Source organism: Lepidochelys kempii, chromosome 14 (assembly GCF_965140285.1).
Source record: "Lepidochelys kempii isolate rLepKem1 chromosome 14, rLepKem1.hap1, whole genome shotgun sequence".
Taxonomy (NCBI): Eukaryota; Metazoa; Chordata; order Testudines; family Cheloniidae; genus Lepidochelys; species Lepidochelys kempii.
This window is the reverse complement of record NC_136393.1, coordinates 708,325-732,157: the sequence shown is the minus strand read 5'-3', so window position 1 is coordinate 732,157 and position 23,833 is coordinate 708,325. Positions and strand designations below refer to the sequence as shown.

The 23,833-nt window shown below is 51.9% G+C and overlaps 1 protein-coding gene across 3 annotated transcripts; it reads right to left on the bottom strand.

Moving 5' to 3' along the window:
- Positions 1–4,042: 4,042 nt before the first annotated feature.
- Positions 4,043–20,409, bottom strand: MAFG (MAF bZIP transcription factor G). Of its 3 annotated transcripts, none has more exons than XM_073310483.2 (3): positions 20,296–20,409; positions 11,372–11,433; positions 4,043–11,283 (listed from the first exon to the last, which is right to left on the bottom strand). In XM_073310483.2, the coding sequence occupies exons 2-3, from the start codon at positions 11,405–11,407 to the stop codon at positions 10,831–10,833; spliced, it is 489 nt and encodes a 162-aa protein (XP_073166584.1). In that variant the 5' UTR covers positions 11,408–11,433; positions 20,296–20,409; the 3' UTR covers positions 4,043–10,830. The 3 variants fall into 3 exon arrangements, with proteins under 3 accessions (XP_073166584.1, XP_073166586.1, XP_073166585.1); XM_073310485.2 differs by lacking the exon at positions 20,296–20,409 and adding an exon at positions 16,900–19,779; XM_073310484.2 differs by lacking the exon at positions 20,296–20,409 and adding an exon at positions 11,622–13,413.
- Positions 20,410–23,833: the final 3,424 nt, after the last annotated feature.

Here is a 23,833-nt window from a genome sequence, read left to right as displayed (position 1 = left end):
CCACCTTGATCATCATACACATTGTAAGGAGAGTGATCACTTTAGATAAGCTATTACCAGCAGGAGAGTGGGGTGGGAGGAGGTATTTTTTCATGCTCTGTGTGTATAAAAAGATCTTTTACACTTTCCACAGTATGCATCCGATGAAGTGAGCTGTAGCTCACGAAAGCTTATGCTCAAATAAGTTGGCTAGTCTCTAAGGTGCCACAAGTACTTCTTTTCTTTTTGTCCCAGGTTGAGGCACCAACAACAGAGGTTTGGAACACACTGAACAGTAATAAATCACCAGGACCAGATGGTATCACCCAAGAATTCTGAAGGAACTCAAATACAAAATTGCAGAACTACTTTGGTATGTAACCTATCGCTTAAACCAGATAACTGGAGGATAGCTGAAGTAATACCAATTTTTTAAAAAGCCTTCAGAAGCGATCCTGGCAATTACAGGCTGGTAAACCTAATGTCAGTACCAGTTAGATTGGCTGAAACTATAGTAAAGAGCAGAATGATCAGACACAGAGGAATATGATACAATTGGGAAGAGACAGTATAGTTTTTGTAAAGGGAAATCCTGCCTCAATAATCTATCACAATTCTTTCAGGGGGTCAACAAACCTATGAACAAGGGTGATCCAGTGGATATAGTGTATTTTGACTTTCAGAAACCCTTGACAAGGTCCCTCACCAAAGGCTCTTAAGCAAAGTAGGCAGTCGTGGGATAAGAGGGAAGGTCCTCTCAGGGATCAGTAACTGGTTAAAAGATAGGAAACAAAGGGTAGGAATAGTCAGTTTTCATAGTGGAGAGAGGTAGTTGTCCCCCCAAAATCTGCACTGGCACCAGTTCTGTTCACCGTAATCATAAATATGGAAAAAGGGTAAACAGTGAGGTGGCAAAGTTTGCAGAGGATACAAAATTCCACAGGATAGATAAGTCCAAAGCCATCCGAAGAGTTACAAAAGTGGTCTCGCTACACTGGGTGATTGGGCAACAAAATGGCAGATTAAATTAATTGTTGATAAATGCAAAGTAATGCAAATTGGAAAACAATCACAATTATACATTCAAAATGGTGTCTAAATTAGAAAGATCTTGGAGTCATAGTAGATAGTTCTCTGAAAACATCTGTTCAATATGTAGTGGCAGTCAAAGAAAAGCCAACAGAATATTAGGAACCATAAGGAAGAGGATAGATGAAACAGAAAATATCATAATGCTACTCTATAAATACATGGTACACCCACACCTGAATACTGCATGCAGTTCTGGTCACCCCACCTCAAAAAAAGATACATTAGAATTGGAAAAAGTAGAGAGAATAGCAAAAAAAAGTTAGAGGTATGGAATGGTTTCCATGTGAGGAGATTAAAAACCTGGTACTGTTCAGCTTGGAAAAGAGAGGACTACAGTTGGAATATGATAGCGGTCTCTCTCTCTGTGTGTATATATATATACACACACATGGTTCATGAATAGTGTGGAGAAAGTAAGTGTTATTTACCCCTTCATTTAACACAAGAACCAGGGTCACCCAATGACATTAATAGACAGCAGATCAACCTGTGGAACTCGTTACCAGGGGATGTTGAGAAGGCCAAAAGTATAACAGGGTTCAAAAAAGAATTAGATAAGTTCACGGAGAATAGGTCCATCAATGACTATTAGCCAGGATGGGCAGGGATCCAACCCCACGCTCTGACTGCCAGAAGCTGGGACTGTACTATAGTGGATGGATCACTCAATAAATTGCCCTCTTCTGTTCATTCTCTCTGAAGCATCTGGTACAAACCACTGTCAGAAGTGAAGATACTTGGCTAGGGACCATTGGTCTGATCCAGTATGGCCATTCTTACGCTCTCCTTATGTTCTTACCCTGCCAAAGGCAACACAATGAGTTGCAGGCACATCATGGTGTAGTTGCAGCTTAGAAGAGGCCTTAGAGCCGAAGCCTGCCTTCTCTGTGGAGAGGCTTATGACTCCATGGGCTCTTTCTAAGTTGGGTAGAGTTTTCCTTGGTGTCTTTGGCCAGCTTGCCCTCGCCACACTAATGTGTGTCTACCACCATCCCAACCCCCACAGGTATCACATCCCTGGGACGCTCCAGTGTTCAAAATGAGAAGTGTACAAGGGGATACTGTGAACCTCTGGGCGCCGATTCTTTGCACCTTGGAGCCTGTGCTCTAGGTTTTTCTCTCCCTTTGCTGCCCCACTGCCAACCTCTAACTATATTCTCTCCTCTTCCTCCTGCTGAGAGAGGGGATATCAGCCAAGACTGGTTTATGAGATTTTCCATGGGGCCATTTCTCAGCATCAGGTCAATGGATCCCTCTACTCAGTGCTTGTGAAACCCTTTAAAGAATGTCTCCACCTGGGGAAAGACATGGCTGGGTTCTCCCTCCTACCCCAAACTTCAGTTCTAGTCTGGGGCAGCATCTCCTCCATAAAGAAGCTATTCCATCACCTAACAGTGTCCATGAAGTAAGGTGTGAGTGCCCCTTGCACTCTAGTCCAAAGAACTGCACCTTTCTGCTGAGACCCAGAATGACAGGGGACACACCTGGAATCTATTGTGTCATCTGTTCAACAAATTGGGGTCTTGTCTACATGCAGCTTTTGTATTGCTTTAACTATATTGGTTTGAAACTCAGTTAAAGCTGTACAACCCTCTGTGTGGACACAGTTATACCAGCATAGCTTATTCCCATAAGTGGGCAGAAACAAACAATACCTCTATAAGGGAGAGATGAGGTCTGTAAGGTAACATCTTAGGGCATGGCTACACTTGCAGTTGTAGAGTGCTGGGAGTTAAACCAGCCTTCGGAGACTGCAGCAGGGAAAACGCTGCAGCTGGAAGCGTACTGGTGTGGCCACATTAGCAGCTCTTGCAACACCACAAAGAGCAGTGCATTGTGATAGCTATCCCAGCATGCAAGTGGCTGCAACGTGCTTTTCAAATGCAGGGGGGGGGTGCGGTGGAGTGTGACAGGGAGTGTGTTGTGTGTATGTGGAGGGAGAGAGAGTGGGTTTTTGGGGGGCTGAGAGTGTGTCAGCATGCTGTCTTGTAAGTTCAGACAGCAGGAGCCTCCCCCTACTCAAAGCAAGCAGCATTCCTCAGTAATGGTTCCTGTGTCCCGGAGCAGATAAACAACCAGCTGTCTGAAAAGGAGCTTTGAAAGGGCATTCGGCATTCCTACAGCAAGTTCAAAACAATGACAAGAGTGGCCACTTGACTTAAGGGGATTATGGGATGTTTCCAGAGGTCAATCAGAGCACAGTAATGCAACACCTCATTCACACTGGCGCTGTGGTGCTCCAGCAGGGGCGAAGCAAATATTATTCCATTCCCCGAGGTGGATCACCAGCAGCGCTGTAGCCACGGAGTCAGAGCGTTCTACGTGCCTTGCCAGGGTGGATGGGTAGTGAGCTAGTGCGCCCGGGGCTCCTTTATTGCGCTGTAACTCACAAGTGTAGCCAAGCCCTTACTGGTTGATGATTGGGCGTGATGTTGGTGGAAAGGACAAGCTGTCAAGTTCACAGAGCTCTTCTTCAGGTCTGGAGAAGGTTAACAGAGTGTCCAAGCTAAATACAACATGGGAGAAATTAAGCACAAGTACTTCACACATGCTGTAGGAGACCTCTTAATTTTAAGTGGACAACTAAGGGTTATCAGGCAGTAGGGTGTGTTACAAATTGATGTAGCGAGTCATCAAACCAGTGTCTCCATTAAGTCCATGTTCTTCAGTGTTCAGCAGAACTATGAATTTAAGTTCCCAGGCTCAGATAAGGGACCTTATACCAAGAATGGCATCCCCAGGAAGGGACTGTACAATTTAATCTCCTGTAAAGAAGTCACCACCTAACCAAACAGTGAAACTGGTAAAAAAGCGCCGCATAAGCCAGGCCTGGGACAAAAATCAGTGTCTGCAAAACAGAACAATTTCTCAGTTCAGAAGAGCCCCCCACAATGGAGCAGCAGAAGAGCCTGAAACAAACCTTACCGCAAGGCGGCCCACCAAATCCCCAGGGAAGGTGCTCTGGAACGGGTCTCTTTAAAAGAAGTTTATTGGTCATATACAAAATAAAGAAAGCCTCATATCAACAAACATACACTATATACAGAAATAAATTAACAACACCTCCAACGGGGCCGCAACAGCAAATCCCCGACAGTTATCAACAGATACTGATCTACAGGTTGAAAAAGGACAATAATTTAGTAATAAATACTGATGATTAGCTGGGCTTGGCTTGGTTATAGAAAAGCCTTGCACTGAACATTTTATTACACCCCTGTCAGAGATCTCGCCCCCATTTCTAGTCATTTTTTATATTTACAAATTAGATTCTGTTTAATAAAATTTTTTTTTTTTTTAACCATTTTAGAGTCCTTTTAAAACTGAAAAGAAGCAAATACATGATTCAGAACTGAGCCTTGCAGGCCCGGTCCTCATGTTTGACACAAGCCAATATTGACACTGCAGGGCACCATAGCCTGGGCAGTGGCCAAGGCGCCCTTGTCCTGTCACTTCGTGCTCAGGATGTTATTTCTCCAACAACATTCCAGTTTGGCCAAGGGTGTAATAAACTCCGGCAGACTGCAGTGAGGTCACACTTCAGGCAGGGCTCAGCAGTTTGATAGTTCCTTCTCCCCTTGGAATTGGGCAGGGACTCCACTCCCGCTGCCCCACCATTGTACTCTGTGAATTCATGGCAGCACAATACTGCCCTCCACTGGGGAGTGGTTCACGTGGCTGCCTCAGGAAGGAACTGGGGCTGCAGAATCATTCACACAGGCTGTAGCCAGAGGTATCATACACAAGCATCCAAAGCTCACTCATGCACCCCAGGCAGCCAACCTGACTGCTCCTTACTCCCACAGGGAGCAACGCCACCGACTAAGAAGAGAATACTGCCCCAGCCAGGCTGCCCCTTAACACCTACCAGCCCTGCAGCTGAAAGGGGCCCAGCACGACCTCCTCATATCTGAGTGGGGAGGGGAGTCACAGTGTACCCACAGGTCCCCACCCTTCCCTTTACTATGGTGGGAGGCAGCAGCATACCCTGGCAGGAAGGGAACCTTCCTCTGAGGTGAGCGCGTTAGTGTTTGTTCCTGCCAGAAAAACCACAGCTTGAAGTACAGAGCTTCATTCAGGAAGGCGTCTGTAAGCAAAAGGATCAGTCCCCTCCCAGCGATGTCCTCCCTGTGGGCTTGTGAAGGGACAGGACACAGCCCCCAGCTAGCCATTACCCTCTGACCACTGGGGGTGTGGTGGGGGGAGAGGGCAAGAGGGGCTCTGCTCACAAAAGGTTGGAAAAAATATGCCACCCCCAGCTCTTCACAAATCCACCCCCCATGTATTTCATAGCAGAGACAAAGGGATGGTGGTAACCATCCAGGATCTCACGCACACACACCAGCCAACCCAAGGGAAGAGTGCTCTGCATGCCCCTCCCCACCTGCATGAACCCTCACAGAGCAGTCCTAGCTCTTGCCTGCACACTGCAGTCTGCCTCTTCCTCTCCCTAAAGAGAAATATCCATCATGTTGCCTAAGCCAAGAGATCACTTTACACAATTCACCACAACATACACAAGTCCCTGTGCACACCCTGGGTGGGACAGCCACGCCTACACCCAGCCGTGCGAGGGTGGATACACTTCACGGGTTTGCTTTGCAGCCAGGCCAGGAGCAAAAACCCCACCCGCTGCGTCAAAAAGATACCGGAGAAAGAAAACACAACACCCTTCACAGCAGGAAACCAAATGAACAAGCACCTTGAAAACAAGAACTGTCACACTCTGAAACACTTAGATATGAGAGAGAAATCAAGTGAAGGGTTGGGGGGCCTGACTCACACTGGGACAATCCATAAACACAAGAAGCTGACTGGTGCTGGGGTGGGTGGGGGAGTGCCCCCTTCAGTATAAACAGGGGATTCCCTGAACACAGGGGCAAGAAGGTATTCAGATTTGATACTTCACCAAAACCAAAGAACCAAAACCACGGACGCGGGGCACAGCACAGCCCGCAGGGAGCTGCCCAGAGCCCCTCCAACACGCCGGTCACGGGCGCGGGGCACAGCACAGCCCGCAGGGAGCTGCCCAGAGCCCCTCCAACACGCCGGTCACTGACGCGGGGCACAGCACAGCCCGCAGGGAGCTGCCCAGAGCCCCTCCAACACGCCGGTCACGGGCGCGGGGCACAGCACAGCCCGCAGGGAGCTGCCCAGAGCCCCTCCAACACGCCGGTCACGGGCGCGGGGCACAGCACAGCCCGCAGGGAGCTGCCCAGAGCCCCTCCAACACGCCGGTCACGGACGCGGGGCACAGCACAGCCCGCAGGGAGCTGCCCAGAGCCCCTCCAACACGCCGGTCACGGGCGCGGGGCACAGCACAGCCCGCAGGGAGCTGCCCAGAGCCCCTCCAACACGCCGGTCACGGGCGCGGGGCACAGCACAGCCCGCAGGGAGCTGCCCAGAGCCCCTCCAACACGCCGGTCACGGGCGCGGGGCACAGCACAGCCCGCAGGGAGCTGCCCAGAGCCCCTCCAACACGCCGGTCACGGGCGCGGGGCACAGCACAGCCCGCAGGGAGCTGCCCAGAGCCCCTCCAACACGCCGGTCACGGGCGCGGGGCACAGCACAGCCCGCAGGGAGCTGCCCAGAGCCCCTCCAACACGCCGGTCACGGGCGCGGGGCACAGCACAGCCCGCAGGGAGCTGCCCAGAGCCCCTCCAACACGCCGGTCACGGGCGCGGGGCACAGCACAGCCCGCAGGGAGCTGCCCAGAGCCCCTCCAACACGCCGGTCACGGGCGCGGGGCACAGCACAGCCCGCAGGGAGCTGCCCAGAGCCCCTCCAACACGCCGGTCACGGGCGCGGGGCACAGCACAGCCCGCAGGGAGCTGCCCAGAGCCCCTCCAACACGCCGGTCACGGGCGCGGGGCACAGCACAGCCCGCAGGGAGCTGCCCAGAGCCCCTCCAACACGCCGGTCACGGGCGCGGGGCACAGCACAGCCCGCAGGGAGCTGCCCAGAGCCCCTCCAACACGCCGGTCACGGACGCGGGGCACAGCACAGCCCGCAGGGAGCTGCCCAGAGCCCCTCCAACACGCCGGTCACTGACGCGGGGCACAGCACAGCCCGCAGGGAGCTGCCCAGAGCCCCTCCAACACGCCGGTCACGGGCGCGGGGCACAGCACAGCCCGCAGGGAGCTGCCCAGAGCCCCTCCAACACGCCGGTCACGGGCGCGGGGCACAGCACCAAGCACAGAGAAGGGAAGCAACTTGCATACGGTCACACACGGAGCAGTGGCTGAGCCAAGAGGGGAACCCAGAAGTCCTGGCTCCCAGCACCGAGTTCATTACTCCACATCACACAACTACAGCTTCGCTGCCTTTGCGCCTAAATCTTCTATGTAGAGATGTGATGTCACTGAATATGCCCAGCCAATCAGAGAGCTGTTTGGGATAACAGCCTAACAAGCACAATAAGAGAATGTCAAGAGGAAAAGATTCTGTCTGAGTCAGTGTCTGCCGCCCGCTCTCCATCCTCCAGCCCTCACGGCACCCAGCCCTACAGCATCCTCTCCCAGTAAACACATTTACCAGGACTCCTCTGAAGACGGATGATGGATGAGATGTCAGTCAGGGAGGGAAGTTCCAGGCCGTTAGATGAGGGTTGAAGTAGGAGGGAAAGGGATTGGTAGCCACTAACGGGGTTCTCTCTGACCACCTGCTCCTTCTGTTGCACAGAAACTGATGGGGTCTCCTCAAACCAAACCCTCTCGGAGCTAGAGCACAGCATCCAGCTCGCTATATACCCCTGGCAACAGTGTCCCCTGCATTCCAGGCAGGACAGACATGCCAGGCTGGCTCAGAACTGCCTTCTGCACTCAGCTTCATGTGGGGTACCCAATTTCAAGCTGGTTCTCGGGGGAGTTAGGACTTGGTATTCTGGGCTCATTTCAGGGTTCTGCAGTTGAACACCACCCAGAAAACTGGGGAGTTAAATCCCAAGGAGCTGCACTGCACACTCCAAGGTCACTAGCCCTTCTCAAGAGTTACAGTCTCAGCAGGTTCCTGGGGACTGAGACCAGAGATTGAAGACACCTATTTTTCATAATGGAGACTAGAGAAAGCCCCATGGCTTGGCAGGGGGAACATGGGGAAGGTGGGAGACATCCCAATCCTCTCCTCTGTACAATGCAACTCACTGGGAAGTTCGACCCCAACGGCTTCCTCCTGGATCCCAGATCAAAGCATAGCAGAAAAACCACTCAAGCTCTGGAGTAAGGGTGGGACTTCATGGAAAATCCTCCATAGTGGACTACTGCTCTGCCCTGAGTGCTCAGACTCCAACCTGTCCTTGGCCCTCCCTCTTCTTACTGAATGCTTGGCTTTTGGCAGGCCTACCTGCTTTAAGTAAAAAGCAAAAATCTCTGCCCATGAGTGGGGTGGGCATGAAATTTGCCCAGCCAGAGGAGGTCAGCAATATGAACAGGCTCCTAAGCTGCCTAGCCCAGCACCAGCATACTCTGTCCCCTACGCTCAGCCTGAATCCAGCAACCCAGAGACCACCACATGGAGCTCAGTGTCCCTGTCAGGCTGGTCTCCTCCCACTGTCCTGCCACCTCGGGGTAACAGCAATGAGCTGTAGCTGCCAGGGGAACAGTTTGTGGCAAGGGATCGAGACCTCAGATAGCATCTTAGCTCCATCGCATAGCCTTGCATACACATCACACCTAGAAGAAGCTGCACCAGGAAGCTGGGGAGGTTGGATGGAGAGGAAAGAAAGCAACTATGTCCTGGCTTCCCTTTCAGTACTATGCAGACACTCAACAGCAAGCAAGAGTAGCAGCCGTGTTAGTCTGTATCCGCAAAAGGAAAAGGAGGACTTGTGGCACCTTAGAGACTAGTTAGTCTTCAAGGTGCCACAAGTCCTCCTTTTCTTTCAACAGCAAGGGAGTCCATCACCAGGACTGATGCAACTTCCTGCCCTGCTCAAATGCACAATGAGGCTCATGGCCAGCATCTAATGAGCACTTAAAAGTTCTTACCGCAGGATCTAAAAGGAAACCAAAGCCCAGAGCTATTTCCCATTAGTCTCCTCCTAAACATGACCTCTTGGATCAGTCTCCATTGCTTCACTTTCCCTGCCATCTTTCCTGCTTGAAGAGTAGGGGGAACACAGTCTTACAACAGTCTGCCATGTTCAGGTAACAGCTACCAAGAACAACCTGGTTAGCAACAGCCCCCAGGAGCAGCTGTACCTCTGCAGAGGGTGGCTGCCAGCTAGGGAAACAGGCTGTTCGGCTATACAAAAGAACGGTGCAGAAGGAGAGGCTCCTGGAGAGATGGCACCATCTGTTCACACCCATCAAGTTGTTCTGACTTCCGTTTAGAAAGGTCAGGATGGATCTTGGCCCAACTGATTGGGGAGCCAAGGACCTGCTGCAGGCCTAGGACAGTGCCCCATGTCAATCCCTGGAAAAGCAAAGGCAGCATGAAGACAGGACATCCAGACAGCAAAGGCAGCTATTGGCACCATCACATCACAGCGCCACACAAGAGCTCAGAGAGCACGGACAGCGCAACACAGTGGGAACACGAAGGAAGCCAGCGAGTTCAAGAATAAGTCACTTTTGGTACAATTGCAAAAGATATCAAACAGGACTTGCCTCTTTTTTGTCTTTTTCTAAATTTTATAAATAAAGTCTGATAACTCTTTATAAAAACTAACCTCAGAGCCACAGAGAGTTTGCAGGAGGTTCATGAGAAACTTTAAAATTATTTTTCTTTATTTACTTTTCAGCTAGCAGAGACTGAGAATATTTCTCCATTTATATGGTCAAATATTCCTGCCTGCTCAGGTAAAAAAAGCCGACTATAAATATGCTCTCTTCCGTCTGATTTTAAACTTAGATAATTTAATAACTCTTAAAATGAATGTTTCTCTCTTTAAATAAAAGGACTATTTAACCACAAACTGGTTGTGTAAACCATCACACTAGACACACTTGATACCCTCAATAGATGGGAAAAACTAGTGATTTTGGTCTTGTTCAGTGCAACACGTTAGGCACAAAACTGGCCTTCAGTCACTATGGTATCTCCTCCTCCCCTCATTGCTGGCCCCCCACAATGTCCCCATCGTCCCCCACCCTCCATCTCCAGAGCAGACACACCAGGGAACTGCAATTTCCTCTCTTCCATTACCGCATGTGTGTGGCTGGTGCAGTGAAAGTCACAAGGAAACCTGCCTTTGGGACACAGGCGGCATGTCTAGAAGTTAAACTCAGTTACACAAACTACCCCCCACGGCAATCACTGATACCAAGCAAGACAGAAGCAGCAGATTTGGGCACCTGGCAAACAGACACCGAGATATGCCACTTGGAAGTATAATGGAATAAATCCTTCGGAAGTGACTGAAACCAGAAATCCCAACTCCCTGCCACAGAGCCTCCTCTGCCCTCCCATCCCCTACCCACTGAGGAGTGTCGTGGGCCTCAAGCACACACCTTCCTTCATGCTGTGCAGAATTTCTTTGGCTAGAACACCAAGGTCTTTCACAGTCTCTATCCCAAGGATGCCCCAGAGGGCTGTAGACCCAAAGGTGGGAGGCTCTGTTTGCACAGGATGGGGGGGTGTCACCACTGGACATATCAATCTGAACAAAACAAAACACAAAACTGGAGCGATCAGCAGGCCAGTCCCGAGCAGAGAGGAGGGAGTCCTGACCCAACAGGAAAGGGGTTTGTGCTTTGGGGATTCCAGGTTAGCTTTGCGCCTAACTGCCCTGCACAGAGAAGCCCAGGCAGCATTGCTTTACTAAGACCGGGCGTCCGTTTTGGATTTCACTATCGTGATGACACTGGTGGTGGCAACTTTGCCAGGGATGAGGGGCCCCATGGTGGAGGTGATAGGGCCCCGCGCTGGGGCCACAGGGCTCCGGGCCACGGTTCTGGCGAAGTTCTGGAGCGCCTCATACTTGGAGCGGAGGGCATCGAGTTCCATTTTCATGCTAGCATTCTCAGAGGCCAGCTTCTCCACCTCTTGCTGCAGCTCTGCCTTCTGCTTCTCCAGTTCCTCCTTCTGGGTGACACGCTTGACACGACAGCTAGCCGCGTAGCCTCGGTTCTTCAGCGTGCGCCGACGCTGCTTCAGCTGGATGATCTCCTCCTTGGACAGGCCCCGTAGATGCTGGTTCAGCTCACGCACAGACATGGTCACCAGCTCCTCATCTGTCAAGCTGGTCCCATTCTCGCCCGGCTCCCGCTTCACCTGTGGAAAGAGGAACACATGCATTATTGCGATCCCCCACAGAGTGCCAGCTGCTGGTCACCCATGCTCCCAGGCCCCCCCCCTTTACCTTTAAGGCTTTGTTTCCTTTGTTGGGGGTCGTCATAACACGAGAGCCTTGTCAGTCAGGATCTGAAACAAAGGAGGGGAAGATCAGAGGTTGGCCCATGGGATCAACTCCCCAGGGGCAACCTAACCCTGAACAGCACCCAGGGGCTCCAACAGGGGAGGTTGGGGCCAAGCCTGCTGCCAGTGCCAGTCTCTCCCACATGCTATGCTTAGCAAGCACCTGTCTCCCAGTCTGAACCAGACCGACTCACAAGCAACTGATCCTGCCCCTCAGCAGAAGCTGCTGCTGCTCATCTCTCTCCTTCCTCACCCGAGCGCCTGTGAAGACTTAAGCCAAGTGCTGGCAGTGGCTGGGGAGGGAAAGGGGGTGGGGGGAGATTAGAAACACTGGGAGGAGTCAGAGTACAAGGAAGCCACATATTTAAAAATAGCCTGGCAGGCAGCAGGCTGGGTCCAGAGCATGGTTGTTCCAAGCCTGTCATGCTGACTCAGCACATTGGCAACCTCTGAGCCTCTCTCAGACACCCCCTTCCTCAGAACCCCCAAGCACAACCAACCAGCTGGAGTCATTTAAGTGTCCTCCCTCCATAGGGGGCCTGAAAACAGCCTCCCTTACCTGTGACCCTTTCAGGCTGGGGTCAAAATTCTCACTGAGGGCCAGAGAGTCCAGAGGACCCAAACCAGTGAAGTCCAAGGAATGGTGATTCCAGAAGCAGCTGCGCAGGGGGAAAGCCACTGGCTCTGCTAGAATCCCCTGCTGGGCTGCCCCAGGAAGTAGATAGTCACCACTCCTAGCTCCCACCCCCGACCTGCACTGTCCCTCTCACCCCACAGTCCAGGGGTGCAGGTCTACTTAGCAACGCTCTGTGGTACACTCAAAAGTGAGAGAGGGTAGAGGGAACCTGCAGCACTGGAAAAGTATTTGCCCTGCCAACCACCACACAAGCCCCACTTCGTGCCTAAGCATTTCCTCAACCTCTATGCAGGGGCTGGGCACTTTCCACCTGACAAGCTCATCCTCCTCCTGTTAAAATGCCAGGCCGAAGGCCCACTGCCAGGGGTAGTCAATAGGCAGACTGTGGGCCAAATCCGAACCGCTAGATGCTTTTCAATAGACTCTGAAATTTTATCATCATCATCATCAGGGTTGGGTTTTGTTGGGGTTTTTTTATTATTATTATTATTTTCTATGGAGTCTGGACCTTGACCAAGAAGTTTGGACCTTGACAAAAAAGAATTGACTATCCCTGCCCCACTTTCCCCTCCTGATTCAGGGAAGTGAGTTCAAAGACCAAGGGTGATAAATTAAACATGAAGAGGCCACAGAAAGAAGAGAGTGGATCCCTTTGCTATCACCAGTGGGAAGATTTGAGCTCTTCCCTTCACACAGCAGCCATCTGGGATTCAGACACACATATACTGACAGCTGTAATGGAGACTCATGCTCCTAGGTCCTTCCTCCTCTAGGTCTGCAGTTCTAGAAAGACAGTAATAAACCACCGCCCTGTCTAGGTTTTGCTACTGGGAAGCCTCCTGAAATCCCACTTGACACAACCACAGCTGTGCCCCAAACAAGAAGGGAACATGAGCCACCCTAGAGAGCTGCCACTGCCAAGACTGGGATGAGCACTCCCATCCAAATCCAGACTGAGAACACTTCTATATTTGTGTGCTATCCAGTCGCAAGCACAGTTAATGCTGCCACAATAAAACTAATCATATTTGCAGCTTGTATCTTGTTCATTACATGCAAGAAACATTGACACAATGCTGAGAATCAGACACAAAAGTCAGTAAATGCCAAGTTATCGTGCTCAGGCATCATGCAATGCATCTACCACCATCCACCAGAGAAGAAAGGCTTCAGCATTTTCCAAGATTCCCAACAAACAGGCAGGATTCAAATGCTTCTAAAGTGCCAGAGGCTACTGGGAGGTAAGTAATTTATGCCTAGAGGACATAGCCTTAGCCTCGCAGGAGATGCTAACTATGCTCAGATAATGCTGCTATGAAAGGTCATTTCTGTCATCCAGCCTCCACAGGAAGTATTATTCCATTATACTTCCAAGTGGCATATCACAGGAAGTTGCTGCACAAAGAGCAGGCTCGCACAGGCCATGAGCAGGACAGTTTCACGGGACACCAGCAATTGTTTTGTAAAATGTATTCTCCCCTCTTCATTGGGTCATTTCACTCCCTCTCACTTTCAGGAGAAACAATGAATCCTCCCCCCAACCCCACTACAATGGAGTTGAAATAGTCTGTTTACTTCAGAGTAACAGCCGTGTTAGTCTGTATTCGCAAAAAGAAAAGGAGTACTTGTGGCACCTTAGAGACTAACCAATTTATTTGAGCATAAGCTTTCGTGAGCTACAGCTCACTTCATCGGATGCATAAAGTGGAAAATACAGTGAGGATGTTTTTATACACACAGATCATGATTACTTCCTCATTCATGGAAAAAGGGCTCCTACTGGCAGAAGCTGCAGAAGGGGGGGGGGGGGGAAGAGACGGACCGACCGATCAGGACTTTCACATTTGTAGATCCTACAAATTTAGTCTTGGCACTGATATTTTAGACTATATAAACACTTCATATCCAGAAAATAGTCCCAAGCAAAGTATTGATATGGGGGAGGGGGCAGAGGCAGATTCACTCAAAATTTAAGGGCCTAAGCTGCTCAGCAAAATCCCTCAGCATGAGAAATCCAGATCTCCATTAAGCATGTCACAGGAGCTGCTCAGAGAACACTGCCTCACCCTACCCTTCACCCCCTGCACTGTGCAGTATGTACACATGCCCCTTTACTGCTAAAACACTGAATTCCTGCAAACTGGCTGTTTGAATGCACTCGGCTGTCAGGAATAGGTGCTATAATCCTCCCCACTCCTCAAGCTCCTAAAATCATACAGCCCATGCAAACTGCTTCCAGATCTGAGAGTCACTCTGGGAACAAGGAGAGATCTGAGAAGAGTCAGGGACAGGTGGGAGCTGAAAGGAACCAGTGGTGGAGAGACAATGGCTGGGTGCTTCCAAACCACTGCAGGTGGTCAGACAGCTGGGATGGGATGGGGGTAGGAGAAAGATCAACAGATTGGAAAGGAGAAAAGGAGTGGGAGAACCTGATGACAACTAAACTCTTCCTTTCAGAGTAGCAGCCGTGTTAGTCTGTATTCGCAAAAAGAAAAGGAGTACTTGTGGCACCTTAGAGACTAACCAATTTATTTGAGCATGAGCTTTCGTGAGCTACAGCTCACTTCATGCATCCAATGAAGTGAGCTGTAGCTCACGAAAGCTTATGCTCAAATAAATTGGTTAGTCTAAGGTGCCACTAGTACTCCTTTTCTTTAAGCTCTTCCTTGTATCTTAGGGTTAAAAGGGTTGAACAGAAGGAATCCAATTTGTCAGGCCTTGTTCTCTATCCAAGCCTAACCTCCCAGCACCTCTGCAGCTGTAGTAAGATTCCATTGAAAGTATCTGATGATTCAGCACCCCCTCTCAAGAAGAGATCAAAGGTGGAGAAGCATCACTCAGAAGGTATCAGTGCCTGAGTCTCCATCACTGAGGGGAGGACCAGGGAAAGGCTTGCTGGTCACTTTCCAGCCCTGACAGGAAGGCCAAAGGCAGGGCTATTCAGAAGCCTACACAGAGGACACTCAGAACGGTCATCAAGGCAGAGACAAACTTGGTCTAACTCCCCAGACTGCTGATTTCTCAGCTTTTCAATGGCTTCATGAAGAAAGATCACACTGAAAAGTGCCAAGTACAACGGCTCCAAGGGGAAAAATGCAGCCTCAACACATTTCACCAGAATTCAAAAGGCCTGAACTCAGCACAAGCACAGCCAATTCTCTCCTCAGCTGAAAAAAGGCACAACAGAGCTGACAGCAAAACGCATGATTCAACACAGGCCCCATTCTCAACATTCCCGATTCACAGAACTGTGCCATCAAACTAGTGTAAACATGCTGACGTCACTCCTTCCAGCAGCCCAGCCAGCCTGGAGACCGCTCCACTAAGGGAGGCCCATCCTCAAGGGATGTAGCAGCCAGAGGAAGGAACTGCACTGTAAGGGGTTTTGCAGGGGGGATGGCAGGCCAAACAATGGTGCTTACACCGGCAGCAAAGACACCGCTTGAATATTCTTGCTGACTGTACGTGTTGAAGTGGAGACAGTACCTCCTCTGCAACTCATCTCTTCAGATCACCCACAGATACACACTGCAGCAGATGGGCCCCAAGTCAAACTAGTGCCCAGAACATCTTTACAGTGCAGCTAAAATACCTGTGCACAATTTAGCTGAATTCAGACAGAGAATGGGAATAGCCGATTCTCAGATACTCCTTCCCTCAGCATATTAACCCCTTTCTAAATGCAGAGCCCTGCTGGGCAAGGTGTATCACTTACACAGGAGATGGGAAGTGGCCTAAGATGCTGTAAAGCAGAGGCCTTCCCAGCTCTGAGCAGCAAACCTTCATGCAATAAGCTGTCACCTGAGAATCCTGCTTTCCAGACACAGGAAATGCCAGGATGCAAGAAGGGAGAATAATTCTACTGTTGAGCAGGACCTGCAGCCCGCCCCGTAACCTGGGAGGGAAAGGTTCCAGTGGCATCTGCTGCTCCCCACTGCATGTAGCTCAAACTTTCTGAACCCTTCCAAAGCTTGTCAGCTCTGGGCAGGGGGCAGATTAAGCATCAACCAGCAGCATGTCTTTCAATAAGCAGCAACTCACCTCACACTTCTCCTTCAAACCCGGTTACTGGTTGGGCTCAGGAGAGCCCACAGAGTGGAATTTTCAGTCCCTTCTAGAGGATGCAATGAGCCTCTGCACCTCTAAACCCCTTTTCCCTAAGAAAATATTTTAACAGTAACGCAGACCAAAAACTCCCTCTCCACCAATGGTACAATGTCCAACAGCTGCCCCAACTCTGAAGCTTTCATTCCAAGTGACATTGTCTAGACAAAACAGAACAGAGCAGCCCTGCACACACCCAAGTCAGGTCTCTGGGGTACAGAGACAAGCAAACGCTCAGGTCTAAGGTAGGAGGGATACAGCTTCTTGGCTTGTGCTTTTCTCTACCTTTTTCCTTCATGGGGAGACCAAAGATGAAAGAAATAGTCCTGCCTCTGGGGTGACTGACAACACAGATGGCCGAAGAAAGTCTTCTGTCAGCCCTCACCTGTCACCTCATACAAAATAGCAACCACCACCCCTCAGCTCAGAGAGCCTTGGATCACCGTCAGTGAGGTTACTGAACAACAGACTGTGGAACACAGCAGGTGAATTGGCTCTAGCAGAGTCTTCTCCTGCAGTGTACATCTTCATATCCAAAGGGACTTGTACTTGCTGCTCTTCATATACATCTATTCCATCCAGAGGAGCTGGGAGACCAGATAGAAGCGTGTACCTCTGCTGATCACCCAGGTAAGAGGGAGCAGATGTGCTGCAAAGACTGACATTACAATAATTCCCAGCATGCAGAACAACTTGATGCAGAGGCCATACAGGTAATAAAGCAAACCAACCAAAAAACCCCACAGAACATGCTTGTCTGGATCCTTCCTTCCCCCTACACCCATCTGTAGATCGCTCTCGGAATGGGAACACTTCAGGTCAGGAAACAGATCTTCTGTTGTGCTTGGCAAGTGCCTGGTACATTTTAGGGGTTACTGCATTCAAAAAAAAAACAAACAAACATGGGGATTCACAGGGATACTGAAGAGCGTGACCTAGTGTTTTGAACACAGGACTGGGATGCAAGACACCCAAATCCTACTCTTGGCTCTGCACTTACTGTGTGGCTTTGGGGAAATCAGTCTCTCCCTGCCTAAGTTTCCATTTCTGCAGCATGGGGATAATATTGACCTGCTTGCCTCCCAGCTGGGAGCTTAATTCATTAACATTTTGTACTAACTGACGTTATGAATAAATGCCTTACCACTACTATACATTTTGATTTGATAGGTAGGATCTTTAGAAGAAGTTGTGTGTGGGCTAGGGAAACTTAACACAATGGCTGACATTGTGTCAACTGTGTTTCTATGGCAATGTGTTTTTAAAGATTGAGCAACTACAGTTAGGGCTCGTCTATGCTTAAAATGCTGCGCCTCTGCAGCCGTGCTTCAGTGAAGAAGCTATCTAAACGGGCAGGAGATATTCAGTCAGCGAAGTTAATCCACCTCCCCAAGAGGCAGCAGCTAGGCGGATGGGAGAATTCTCCCAGCAACGTAGCACTGCCTACACCAGGGGTTAGGTGAGTTTAACTGGGTTGCTCCAGGGGTGGATGTGTCACATCCCTGAGCGATGTAGTTATATCAACCTAATTTCCTAGCGTACAGCAGACCTTACACTAGCGAGGCTAGAAATGTATAAGGCATATAAACCCTCCTGCTTCAGGGCCTAAGCCAAACACTAACTGGCAGTCAGGGACAGAAGAAACTACCCCCATGGGCTGGTTATTCCATAATTGTTCATTACAGGGTTTCTTGCACCTTCCTCTAAAGCAGCTGATTCCGGATGCTGTCAAAGATTGAACTAGATGGACCACTGGTCTGAGCCAGTCTGGCAATTCCTGTGTTCCTATAGGCACAGCACTTAAACCTAGAAGTAGGCAAGTATCTGCAAAGAGCTGTAAATCCTTTGGTGAGACATCCTTGAGAAACACAAAACATTCTTAAAATTACTCATTCAGTAGCAGTTAATTCATAAATACTGCTGTTATTGTTCAATTCATATGCACCCTTGACAGAGCTGGGTTTCCCTCAAAGGCAAAGGTCTTCATCATATCTACCAGTGGAGTTAGGCCTGACCCCACTTGTTTTGGTTCACCCTGCCTTGCGACAATGCATTTGGGTTGAGCAGAAATTTTGCTATGGGAGGAAAGATGGTGAACTGTTGTAATGTTGCACACAGGTGTTCACTATTACTCAGGGTTCTTTGGTGTCTCACAACAGTTGGGTTTAGCTGATCTTTGGGCACTTTGAATAGATCTGTAGCGCTGCTCTCCTCTTTCTGTTTATGTTTAAGGTATGCCAGCCTCAACTGAGCCCTTGAAAGGGTTGTGTTTATTGTTACAAAGACCATGTGTGTCTCTGGGGACCTGCTGGGGACTGTACTGCAAGACTATCACCCTAGCAGATCAATCAACTGTAACACTAGCTGAGGCAGGAGAGGTGCACTGGGTGTTACAAGTACAATGCAAGCATGCAAAAAACAGATCGCACAGAGCTCAAACATGCGTCAGGAAAGTATACAGAGCAGACAGTCTGATGGTCTCACACTGAGACCAGCCCCAGGAAGCTAGTTCTGAACAGGAAGTGTTTTCAGAATCCTTGTTCCCACCCCACCACATACATCCACCTCCCACACCAAACCTTTTCTGTTTCCTCCCTACATCCTGTCCCTCAGCAGCCAGAGTGGTCAACGCACAGACCCAGCATATGGATGTCACCCAGCGCTGTGCGCTCACAAATTCTAGTCAGGATTTTAACTCCACCATTCATCCCACTGCCTGCACCTGCAGCTCCATCCCACAGCAGCCAGGCTCACAAGGGGGGGACCTGCTGCCCTCCATGACAGCGCTATCCTCTCACTTTCTCAGCAGATGAGTCAGCATGTCAAGCTCCGACACCCTAAACGTCAGTTTGCAGACACAGACTTACCAGCACATTGTCCCCCTGTCCATGAGCCCCCACCTCACTCCCCTCTCAGTGCCCCATTACCCCTTGGCACCGTCTACCCAGTGAGCTCATGCTGATGAGTCAGCAGTGTCTCTGTTCAACATTCACAAGATGCGGGTCTAATGGGAGTGGGGGTGCAGGCACCAGCTCCTCGGAAACACTCTCTCCAGGGTGACCCACAGCAGCTCTAAGACACTTCCCACCACAGCCCCAGACACCTGATGAATCAACAGCTCTCGCCTTTAACACCCTCAGACACGTCTGCACATCGCAAGGGGCAAACAGCAGGGAGAACGCACCACATCTCCTCCCCCATTGCCCCGGGGAAGGCGGGGGGGACAGACTCCCTGCTCGCTCGCCCCGCCAAGTGCCCTGGGGAAGACAGGGGGGGCTCCCGTGCTCTCTCTCTCTCCCTCCCCGTGCCCTGGGGAAGGGGGGGGGCCCTGCTCTCTCTCTCCCTCCCCGTGCCCTGGGGAAGGGGGGGGGCCCTGCTCTCTCTCTCCCCCCCCCACAATGCCTCGGGGGAAGGCGGGGGGGCCCCCTACTCTCTCCCCCCCCCCGCCAAGTGCCCCGGGGAAGGCGGGGGGGCCCCCTGCTCTCTCTCTCTCCCTCCCCGTGCCCTGGGGAAGGGGGGGGCCCTGCTCTCTCTCTCCCCCCCCCCCACAATGCCTCGGGGGAAGGCGGGGGGGCCCCCTGCTCTCTCTCCCCCCCCCCCGCCAAGTGCCCCGGGGAAGGCGGGGGGGCCCCCTGCTCTCTCTCTCTCCCCCCCCCCCCGCCAAGTGCCCCGGGGAAGGCGGGGGGGCCCCCTGCTCTCTCTCTCTCCCCCCCCCCCGCCAAGTGCCCCGGGGAAGGCGGGGGGGCCCCCTGCTCTCTCTCTCTCTCCCCCCTCCCCGCCAAGTGCCCCGGGGAAGGCGGGGGGGCCCCCTGCTCTCTCTCCCCCCCCCCCGCCAAGTGCCCCGGGGAAGGCGGGGGGGGCCCCCTGCTCTCTCTCCCCCCCCCCCGCCAAGTGCCCCGGGGAAGGCGGGGGGGCCCCCTGCTCTCTCTCCCCCCCCCGCCAAGTGCCCCGGGGAAGGCGGGGGGGCCCCCTGCTCTCTCTCCCCCCCCCGCCAAGTGCCCCGGGGAAGGCGGGGGGGCCCCCTGCTCTCTCTCCCCCCCCCCCCGCCAAGTGCCCCGACGAAGGCGCGGGGGGCCCCCTGCGCTCCCCCCCCCGGAAAGGCGGGGGCCCCGCCCTCGCTCCCTCACCCTCCGCACGGTGCCGCCGGGGGGGCCGGGGCCGGGGGGGCGCTGGGAGGGACCGAGATTCCGGGAGCCGCCGCCGCCGCCGCTCACGGACGCGTCACGTGATGTTTGGGTCACGTGGCTCCATTCATGAAGCGGAGGCCCGGCGCAACCGCCCCGAGCCTTAAAGGGAGGTGGCCGCGGTCGTTCGTGTCGGGGCAAAAAAAGACGTCGCGCAGGTGGGCCTGGACCTTAAAGGGAAAGCGAGCGCGCGCGCGCGCACGTGGGGGGTGGGGCGCCGGCTGGCCGCGCTCCTGCCTTTGCCGCGGGCGGGGCCGGAGCGGGCGCCCCCCCACGGGCCGGACCGGACCGGACCGGACCGGACCCCGCCCGCCCGCGAAGGCCCCGGCGAGAGGCGCCGCAAGGGGGTCCCCGGGGTGCGGGGGGTCCCCGGGGTGCGGGTTTCCAGGGCCGCCCGTTGCTGGCTCTGCGGGCCGGGTGACTTGGCTCCCTGGGTCGAGAGCTGGGGCGGTACCGGTACCGGTACCGGTACCTGGCCTGCGAGCGGCGGCGCGGGTAGAAACCCTTTCCCGCCGGTACTGCACGCACGGGGGGGGGGCTCAAGGTGGCTGCTCCCAGCCCACGGCCCCCCCGCTCTCCCCGTCCGCTCCGACCCCCCCGCCTTGTGTAGCCAGACGGCAGCATGCTTCTCTGCCCGCCTTCCCCCACCCCGTCTGCTCACATGGAATAGGGGAGTTGGGCGAGGAGCCATTTCAGCCTATCTAGGACTTATTAAAAGACAAATGTTAACGAGAACAGACTCCTGAAACTCTTAGCAGTCCACCAAAGTGGTCCAGAGTCCTGCAAAGAGTCCCCTTGTCTTCAGTGGGATTGATCGAATGATTAAGGGTTTACAGGATTAGGGTCCAAGTCTGTAAATTGTTCTGGATGAAACTGACAATGCCTGAGCTGTCAGATCAGAAGGAGCGTCATTCCAATAGAGGTGGGCAGATGTGTGATAAGTCTTAGCTCCCTCGCTAAGATGGGGAGCATATTTTCAGCAGAGTTCTTAGCAGATTCCTGAGGCAGCTGGTTAAAGGCCGTCAGTGTCCAGCATTATCATCTTCACTTATAATTTCTCACCCACAAAACTGGAAAATGAGGCATTCGTTTTCTTTGTTTTGCTGCTCCAGTTAACAAAATGCATCTTAGACTAGCTGGAAAAACAATTCTAGGTACACTGGGGACAACATCTGATTCCCATCAGGCTGCAGAATTGGGCTGATATCAGAATCCAAACATCCTCTGGTCAGTGTAAACAGAGGCAGTCCTCTAATGATTTGGACTTGATGTGATGCAGGATGGATGTCATGGATAATTCAGACCAATGGGGGAGATACAGAATCAAAAACACTATTTAAACACCTTCTCTCCCCTGCACCCCTTCTCTCTTGAGGACTCCTGACTAATGTAACAGCACAAAACATATGATGATAAACTTAAACGAAGCCTTTGTTTGTTAGCATATGTATTAGAATAATAGAATATCAGGGTTGGAAGGGACCTCAGGAGGTCATCTAGTCCAACCCCCTGCTCAAAGCAGGACCAATCCCCAACTAAATCATCCCAGTCTGACCTTAAAAACCTCAAAGGAAGGAGATTCCACCACCTCCCTAGGTAACCCATTCCAGTGCTTCACCACCCTCCTAGTGAACAAGTTTTTCCTAATATCCAACCTAAATCTCCGCCACTGCAACTTGAGACCATTACTCCTTGTTCTGTCTATTGTGCTGTTAAAGCCATTCAGGCCATTCTACACTACGAAATTTGGTTGAATTTATAGAAGTCGGTTTTGTAGAAAGCGTTTTTATACAGTCGATTGTGTGTGTTCTCACACAAATGCTCTAAGTGCATGTAGTCGGCGGAGTGCGTCCACAGTACCGAGGCAACTATCGACTTCTGGAGCGTTGCACTGTGGGTAGCTATCCCACAGTTCCCGCAGTCTCCGCCGCCCATTTGAATTCTGAGTAGAAATCCCAATGCCTGATGGGGCTAAAACATTGTCGCGGGTGGTTCTGGGTACATATCATCAGGCCCCCCTTCCCTCCCTCCCTCCGTGAAAGCAACGGCAGACAATCGTTTTGCACCTTTTTTCCTGGGTTACCCGTGCAGACGCCATTCCACGGCACGCATGGAGCCTGCTCAGCTCACCCTCACCATATGTCTCCTGGTTGCTGGCAGACGTGGAACTGCATTGCTGCACAGCAGCAGCTTATTGCCTTTTGGCAGCAGGCAGTGCAGTATGACTGGTAGCCATCATCCACGTAGTCCAGGGTGCTCTTTTAACTGACCTTGATGAGGTCAGGGGCAGCTGGGCAAACATGGGAGTGACTTAGCCAAGTCATTTCCCTTTTAAGTTTCATCTCATGGCAATTCAGTCCTACTGGCAGTCCTAGTGCACTGTCTTTTAATCAGCAGCCAGCAGAAGAGGATGGCCAGCAGTCATACTGCACCGTCTTCTGCTGCGCACCCAGGAGATGACGATGGCCAGCAGTTGTACTGCACAGTCTGCTGCCAGCAAGATGTATAAAGATAGATGAAGTGGATCAAAACAAGAAATAGACCAGATTTGTTTTGTATTCATTTTCTCCTTCATCCCTCCGTGAAATCAACGGCCTGCTAAACTCAGTTTTGAGTTCTATCCTTGAGGTTTTGTGTTCTCTCCTTGAGGGGGCCATTCTGTTTCTCGCAAAGCCACCCCCTTTGTTGATTTTAATTCCCGGTAAGCCAACCCTGTAAGCCGTGTTGTCGGTCACCCCTCCCTCCGTCAGAACAATGCGCCCTTTTCCCTGGATTGCCCGAGCAGGAGCAGACGCCATAGCTCAGCAAGCACGGAGCCCGTTCAGCTCACCCCAGCAGTTCTGACCATTGTAAACACCTCGCGCATTGTCGTGCAGCGTATGCAGAACCAGCACCTGAAAAACCAGGCGAGGAGGCGACGGAAGCTTGGCGATGAGGACATGAACACACTTTTCTCTAAAACCGCATTCCCCCGCAATTTGGAGATCATGGTGTTAATGGGGTAGGTTCATGCCGTGGAAATCCAATTCTGGGCCTGGGAAACAAGCACAGAGTGGTGGGACCGCATAGTGTTGCAGGTCTGGGATGATTCCCAGTGGCTCTAAAACTTTTGCATGCCTAAGGGCACTTTCATGGAACTTTGTGACTTGCTTTCCCCTGCCCTGAAGCACAAGAATGCCAAGATGAGAACAGCCGTCACAGTTCACAAGCGAGTGGCAATAGCCCTGTGGAAGCTTGCAACGCCAGACAGCTACCGGTCAGTCGGGAATCAATTTGGAGCGGGCAAATCTACTGTGGGGGTTGCTGTGATGCAAGTAGCCAACGCAATCATTGAGCTGCTGCTATCAAAGGTAGTGAATCTGGGAAATGTGCAGGTCATACTAGATAGCTTTGCTGCAATGGGATTCCCTAACTGTGGTGGGGCTCTAGACGGAACGCATATCCCTATCTTGGGACCGGACCACCAGGGCACCCAGGATAT

What these genes read in the sequence shown, in the direction of transcription:
- MAFG (XM_073310483.2), bottom strand. Translation starts at nt 11,407, where the DNA reads ATGACGACCCCCAACAAAGGAAACAAAGCCTTAAAG. An exon ending in AAGGAAACAAAGCCTTAAAG is followed by an intron (nt 11,284 to 11,371) that starts GTAAAGGGGGGG and finishes CTCTTTCCACAG; the next exon opens with GTGAAGCGGGAGCCGGGCGA.